This window comes from Monoraphidium neglectum (assembly GCF_000611645.1).
Source record: "Monoraphidium neglectum strain SAG 48.87 unplaced genomic scaffold scaffold03213, whole genome shotgun sequence".
In the NCBI taxonomy this organism is placed as follows: domain Eukaryota; kingdom Viridiplantae; phylum Chlorophyta; class Chlorophyceae; order Sphaeropleales; family Selenastraceae; genus Monoraphidium; species Monoraphidium neglectum.
This window is the reverse complement of record NW_014010415.1, coordinates 1-6,944: the sequence shown is the minus strand read 5'-3', so window position 1 is coordinate 6,944 and position 6,944 is coordinate 1. Positions and strand designations below refer to the sequence as shown.

Sequence of the window (6,944 nt, the reverse complement as noted above, 5' to 3'; positions counted from 1 at the left end):
GGAGCAGGGGGAGGGCGGGGAGGGGCGGCTGGGCGCCAGCAGCGGCGAGGAGGAGGAGCGGGGTCCCAGCTCCCCGCGTGCCGAGCCTCGCCCGAGCATGCGCACCCTTGCTGCTGCCCGGGCGCGGCGCGGCGGCGCCTTGAGCAGCGGAGAAGAGGGTGTGGAGGAGGCCGGGCAGGGGGGCGGCGGCCCCACCGTCCCCAACAGCGGCGAGGGCACTACCAGCCGCCGCCACCCCGGGCTGCTGCAGGGCGCCTCTTCCTCCCGGCGCGGCCGGCGCGGCTTTGGCGGGTTTGGCAGCTTTGGCGGCGCCAGCAGCGGCGAGGTGAGCGACGAGGACTGGGCGGCGCGCGACCCCTGGCTGCCTGAGTACGGGTCTGTGGCCGAGACCACCACTGCCGACGAGGAGGGCGAAGACGAGGAGGGCGCGGCGCAGGGCGGCGTCGCCAGGCTGCGGCCCTGGAATAGCCGGCAGGCGCGCGCGCTCTGGCCCTACTCCACCGCCGGCGGCGAAGGGGGGGGCGTGGCTGCGGTGGCGGGCGTCGCGGCGGGGAGGGCGGTGGCGCGCTCGCAGCGGCGGAGCGCGGGGCCGCCGACGAGCGCTGCAGGAGAGTCGCCTGGGGCTGCGACAAGGCCCGAGTAGCGCCAAGGTCGCTCTGCCATTGCGCATGGGCTGCGCCTCTGAACGGTGCTCCACTCTCCTGTACCGTGCGGGATCGCCTGCACACCAATGCCGCTGTCTACCTGATAGTCGGACGCTGCTGCTGCAACACGCCGCAGCGCATAGCTACAGCCTTTTGACACTCATGTTCAGCCGCCCGCGTGGGCACAGCAAGTGTGTGGCCTGCCTGCCAGGCTTGCACAGTGTGCCTGCTTTTCTGTACAAGATGCAAGGATCGCTGTGCATTTTTGACATTTTTGAAGTGTTGATTACTTGAGGGCAGAGGAAAGCAACTGCAACATACACAACTGCCTACTTTCAAATCTAGTTGCATCACAGAACTACCAAACTTCAGCCGAGAGTGCAATGGCAGAGTGTGAAGCTGCTCAAGCTGCAACCAAGTTTTCCGCGCAACTCTGCCAGCAAAAGTGGGTGTGGGACCACCCGACAGACGCAGCAGCGCGGAGGTTCCCAGCTGATCAAGCGGGCCCTGCCACTGCTGTTGCAGCACTGCGGGCAGCCGTCTACCATGCAGGTGGGCGGGAGGCCGGCACAACGCCTGGCACGCACAAGCATGCCAGCGCACCGGGTGGTGGGCTGAGGCTAGGGCCCAACTTCAAACAGATAGCATTGTGTCATGCCTCGCGTTTCTTCACGGCATTGTGTTGACAAAAGAGTGTGTGTGGCGCGCAACAGACCCCTTGCCAGAAGGCACAACGGGGAGCAATGTGAGAGCGCCGCCGGCAGACTGCACCAGCCACACTCACCGGGTTGGTGGCGGGTGCCAGGCCAGAGTGCGGCTAAGTCACCACAGTTTGAGACAACATGTGGATCAGCGGGGGGAGTCATTACGACCGCATGTTTGACGCAAGCGCTTTGAGGGAATAGCCAGTAGCAACACGCTCGCGCACGCTCCAGGCGGCCAAGCATCAAACTGTGCCAGGAAGCTGCGTGCGACCAGCATGCGCCCCCTCAAGCCCGGCCCCAAAACAAGGGACGGAGCGGGGAGCTCGTCCAGGAGTTGGCTGCACCCAGCTTAGATCACAGCTGGGGGGCAGGCCCCGCCGCAAGAGCGTGCCGCTGCGGCCAGCGCCCGCCGACAATGAGAATGTCAGAAGCGTGCGCAGGGCAGACCACACATTCCACCATCCCACGCTTGTACGCGCCCCGCCGCAGCATCTTGCTTGCGGGTACACTGGGCACAGAGGTGCCAGCGCCCGGACAAAGTGGTGTGCATTGTCCGCGGCGGAGTGTATACCTGAAAGCCGCATCAACGAATTAAATGCGTGTGGTGCTGTGAGCGGAAAGCAGCAGCGTTGGAACAGCAACACCCGGGTGCACTTGCGGCACAATGGCCTGCGCCTCTAGGGTGCATTGGCCGCTGTAACCAGCAAGTTGCGCTGGTGGCTGAGCAGGCACACCGCGCTCGTTAGCCTTTTGGGTTTTCAAAAGGCAACCTCCTGCCTGTCGCGGCAGGCACGCCGGCCGCAGTGGCCGTGGAAGCCTGTCTTGGCTATTCTTCGCATGGGATTGAGGGTTGCGCCGCAAACCCCAGGCGAGGACGAGGGGTGTGCAATAGGTTTTGCCCCGCATGCGCAAGCTGGGGCCCCCGCCACCATCGGGCAAGTGCAGACCAATCAGCAAGCGACTGCACTAAAGCAGGTCTTCAGATGCAGCAGGACCCAAAGGATTGCCGCGACACAACTGCCAAGTGCTCTATGGGGAGGCGATCTTGCTCTGAGCAAGGAGGATGGGGCTCACATCACAAAACCCTCACTACCGCTCAGGTCCTAGCTGTGCGCAGCAGCCTCTGTCCTGGCAGACCGACGTCATGTGAAGCGCCCAATGGCACAGGCCTCTTTCAGCGGCGTGAGGCGGCCGCACGCTCGGTGGCCATTGCAGAGATGCGGGGCACTGCCGCGACCATGAGGCGCCTCATGTTTGAGGCCGCAGCGGCACCCTGTTCCATGACATCATCATGACTCACCTGGGGGGGGGGGAGTGTGGCGAGGCAGGGGAGGGCGAGACACTGCAGCGTAAGGAGCAAGTGATCAGGTGGGCCCCGCCTTATGGTGCTGACAGAGCATGACGGAGCAAGTTGCATAGAATCCAGCTGGTGCGCCCATCAGCTGGTGTGCCCATCACTCGAGAAATGCGCAATCAAGCGCCGCCGACACCCCCCCTTCAGACCAACACTGTACCCCACCTCACACGCAGACATACACAGCAATACGACCACCCAGTGGTGTATGCACACTCACATGCACACGCACACACGACCCAACTTGGCCAACCACCAGGCAGGCACCGCGGCGCAGGCTCTGCCTCCCCACGCACCTTGCCCTCCACCAGGCCGCAGGCCATGTTGGTAATGCACGACACCGCCACCACGCGCACACCCAGGTGGCGCGCCGCGATGACCTCCGGCACGGTCGACATGCCAACAGCGTCCGCGCCAAAGGACTGCCGGAGGGTGGCCGTGTCGCGCGCAGGGGTGGCGCGCTTGACAAGGCGTCTCCGTGACTGCTCATCGCAGGCAAGGACACTGGTATCTCAGTCGCAGTGACAGTCGTGCTGCCCTTCACTCCCTCAATCCTGGGCCCGCTATTTGAACACGGTGTGCGTCCAGGTGCGCCCGTAAATGCTCACCCTGAACATCCTGACCTCCGCGCGCGTCTCGTAGGTGGGGCCGCTCACGCCCACATACACGCCCCGCCTCAGGGGCGGCAGCCCCAGGTCGTGGGCGCAGCGGGCCAGGGTGGAGCTGTATGAGGCGTCGTAGGGCTCTGACAGGTCGAGGAAGCGGGGGCCCCCCAGCTCGGGGGGGTTGGGGCCGCGGAGGGGGTTGGAGCCGATCATGTTGATGTGGTCCTGGGGGGGGGGGCGGACAGCAGTGGGGGTTGGGATGCCTGCACAGAGGCCTGCACGTGGTCCGGCAGGCAGGGCGGCGGAAGCCGGCGGGTGCTAAAAATTGCCAAATCCTCGCAAAGGCTGCAGAAGTCAACGTCGCTGCAATCCCATGAAAAGATCCCCGCCTCGCAACCCAGTGCGCCGGGCCGCGAGCCCAGGGAGCGCCCCGCCGCACCCCACCCCACACCACATGAGCTACTCTTAGAGCTCCATTCCTGAGCAGCCGGCCCCCACCTCGATTAGCATGAGGTCCCCCGCGCTGAAGCCGGGGTTGAGGCCGCCGGCCGCGTTGGTGATGATGGCGGAGTGACAGCCAAGGTACTTGGCCATGCGGATCGGCAGGATGACCTCGTCTTGGGGAGGAAACAGCAGGGTTTTGGGGGTGGGGGACACAGGCATTGAGTGCGCGTCGCGGCAGAGGGCGTGCAGGTGGGGGTCAGGGCGCTGAGTGACTTATGCTTGCAGGGATTGTCATCTGGCGGGGGCCGAGGGAGAGCAGGCTGGCGGTGACCAGGCGCAGGGCCCGGAACACAGCGTCGACACACTGCAGGGACGCTCAGCACATAGGTGGCCGTGTCTCACCCATGGGATGGCCCTCGTAGTAATGGAAACGGCCCTGGGGGGGTGAGGCGGACAGGAGAGACCGATGAAGGGGCACGAGTTGACGAGCAGCTGGATGGGAGCGACCCTGGGGACAAGCGTCGCCGCAAGTTGCAGTGCAAGCAGGTGACAATGGCGGAGCCTGGTCAGGTGCGGCGGTGCGCCACTGCGCCCCAGCCCGGAAAGAGATCTGGGGCGTCAAGAGCCTGGCGCCTGGCCCCTGCCGCGCGGTCCTACCTGCAGCACGAGCGCGGGGACGCCCTGCAGGTAGCCCAGCACCAGGCGGCCCGGGTGGCCCACGACGCCAGGCGCGTGGAAGTGGGGGATTTCGCGGTAGGGGATGGCCACGGCCTCATCCAGCTCGTCCGCGATCGCGCCCAGGCCGGAGCCCAGGACGATGGCGATCTCGGGCACCAGGTCGGTGTGGGATCTGACGCATGCCACGCAGTCCATGATCTTGGAGTGGGTCTCGGCGGGGAGGCCCACCAGGGGGTGGGGGTGGGTGTCCTCGGGGGATGGGGGCGGCAGCGCCACGACGGGCGCTTGCAGGACGGATTGTGCGGCTCGGGTGGGCTTCCCATTGCCGTTGTGTTGGAGGGCGGCGGCGTGCTGCTGCAGCAGGGCGCGCGTCGGTTGGCCGCCCCGCTGGCAACGGGCTGCGACGGCCTTAGATCGCCGGGCGCAGTTGGGGCGCGGGGCCTGGCGAGGAGGGCGGCGAAGTAGGGGGTCACCGCGTTGCTTACAACGAGATGGGTCCACAAGCTCGTTACAATGTACGAGCGCTGCCTCTGAGCCACGTGTTGTCCGAGTCAGACGCCAGACTGACGGCGGACTTGTTGATCGAGATCCAAGACATCCTCGGCGACCTCAGGTAATCCCATACAATCATGTCCATTGCCCAGTTTTGTGCGCGCTCACCTGGGCCACGCTGGTCTGAAGCATGTGAGACATGTGCGCGGTCATTCCCGAGTGGATCATTGCAAGGCCGATCTCAAAATATGCAGATCAATAAAAAAGGGGTGCGGCTGCAGCAGGGGCTGATCTGATGACCAGGGCCTGATCGCGGATGCGTTGGGATGATGCCGAGCACTTTTGAAGGAACCTTTGCTCAAGCGAGAAGCCGACAGGGACTATGAAAGTGCGACTATGCCTGAGTGTGGCGTTGGACTGAATGGGTGGTGGCAACATGGTGACCCTTGGGCAGCAGCCGAATGGACCGGCGACGCTGAGCTGTCGTCCTCGGTCGCTGTGGTGCGAGAAGCCGGTTGCTACGATGGTTTTGCGTCTCGTGACTGCGTCATACAAGAAGACTTGGATTTGTGCAGCTATCTGGGGTTGTGTCATGAGACCGTGTGGTGATGCCACTCGAACGGGGTGATGTCGCTCGTCCGATCCTGTGCCCTCAAGGCCCACGAGCCATTGTATGAGTTGCCCCAGACGAAGCGACACATCTTATCAAAGCGCTAATGTTGTTTTGTTACTGTGTCTTGGATGAATGGCAGTCTTGTGCCTGCTGACCAGTCGAGGGTGCTGGACGACAGGAGGCACCGCGTTGGGTGACGAGGTTGACAGCAACGGGTGTCGCCCATCGTTCACAGCAGTTGCAGCGGTGCAGCGCCTTGCGGCCATGTTGCGGCCATGCTGCGGCATCTGCCCAGCCTTCCATTGGTTAGAAAGTCAGTGGTTACAAAGGATGCTAGATGAGTTGGTTGTTGAGCGGGCCCTTGTGGACACGCCTGCTCTCGGAATGGCACACAACGCCACATTGCTTGCACGCAACCAACCGCGTGGGACCACCCATGACAGCTGAGATTTGGTCGGGCTGCGCGCGCAAGGAGCAGCGCAATTGCCTGCCCGCGAGGCAGCTTTTGAAGGCGATCTGGATGGTATCCCCCGAATGCGCGGCACGTGGCCTGTTGCGGCAAATAAAGACATGCACCAAACACACACTCGCAAGGTTGGTTTCTTCGGCGCACAAATGGATTGGGCACGCATTTGGGTGCCCAAGCATCCGTCATCAGGGAGCACAAGAAATGCCGTCCGTCCAAACATCACATCCGTCATCACCAGTCAGAGGTCGTTGTGATTCCCAATGTTGACGGATGGGGGGCAGCCAAACACCTTCTGCGCCGCACAGCTGGGGCGTGGGTGTCTGCAAGAAGCGGCAGCGCAGCAGACAGCCCGCCCGTTGTCACCCCTCCAAGTGCACTGGCGGCCCGGCGCGCACGCCTCGCCCCTCACAGCGCCATCTTCTTTGACCGCCAGCTGCAGCGGGCCCCAAAGGCCAGCAGCAGCACCAGGTAGTAGAGGCACAGGCCCCGCCATATGCCCTCCAGGGTGCCCGGCCCCAGGGGCTGCAGCAGCCCCGTGCTCGCCAGCTGCAGCAGCGCAAAGCCCGCGGCAAAAGGGTAGGTGCGCACCACGTAGGGGCTGTCCTCCATGGCTGAACAGGGGAGGCAGATTAAGATGAACGGTTTGCAGATGAGTGGCGAGATGTCCGATTGGCTGGGCTCAGGGCAGGGTCGACATGATGGCGAGGCACGGCCCCAGATGCGCAGCGTATCAAGATCAGGTCCACTACACACGCCTGCGCCTGCCCCGGCCCGTGCCGACCCGCCCCGACCACCAGGGGCCGACTCCTGGGCCCCACTCATGCCCCGCTAGGCAGGCTGTGCGGCCGTCCAGGCACGGCCCGCGCGCTCACCCAGCAGGCATCCCTCCAGGCAGTTGCACCATGACAGCGCCATCATGAGGGACGCGGGCGCCTCCGCAC

The 6,944-nt window shown here is 64.5% G+C and overlaps 3 protein-coding genes across 3 annotated transcripts; 1 reads left to right on the top strand and 2 right to left on the bottom strand.

Moving 5' to 3' along the window:
* Positions 1-13: 13 nt before the first annotated feature.
* Positions 14-643, top strand: MNEG_12373 (hypothetical protein; the record flags this gene model as incomplete). Its single annotated transcript, XM_014039157.1, has 1 exon — positions 14-643. A coding segment is annotated over one exon (630 nt), but the record flags the coding sequence as incomplete, so codon positions are not given.
* A 1,879-nt stretch (positions 644-2,522) lies between these two features.
* Positions 2,523-4,624, bottom strand: MNEG_12372 (purine-nucleoside phosphorylase; the record flags this gene model as incomplete). The annotated part of the gene is made up of 6 exons (XM_014039156.1): positions 2,523-2,648; positions 2,999-3,082; positions 3,311-3,532; positions 3,806-3,924; positions 4,154-4,187; positions 4,409-4,624. 6 exons carry the CDS (start codon positions 4,622-4,624, stop codon positions 2,523-2,525), a joined length of 801 nt encoding a protein of 266 aa, XP_013894610.1.
* A 1,784-nt stretch (positions 4,625-6,408) lies between these two features.
* On the bottom strand, positions 6,409-6,612 carry MNEG_12371 (hypothetical protein; the record flags this gene model as incomplete). Its single annotated transcript, XM_014039155.1, has 1 exon — positions 6,409-6,612. The coding sequence occupies one exon, from the start codon at positions 6,610-6,612 to the stop codon at positions 6,409-6,411; it is 204 nt and encodes a 67-aa protein (XP_013894609.1).
* Positions 6,613-6,944: the final 332 nt, after the last annotated feature.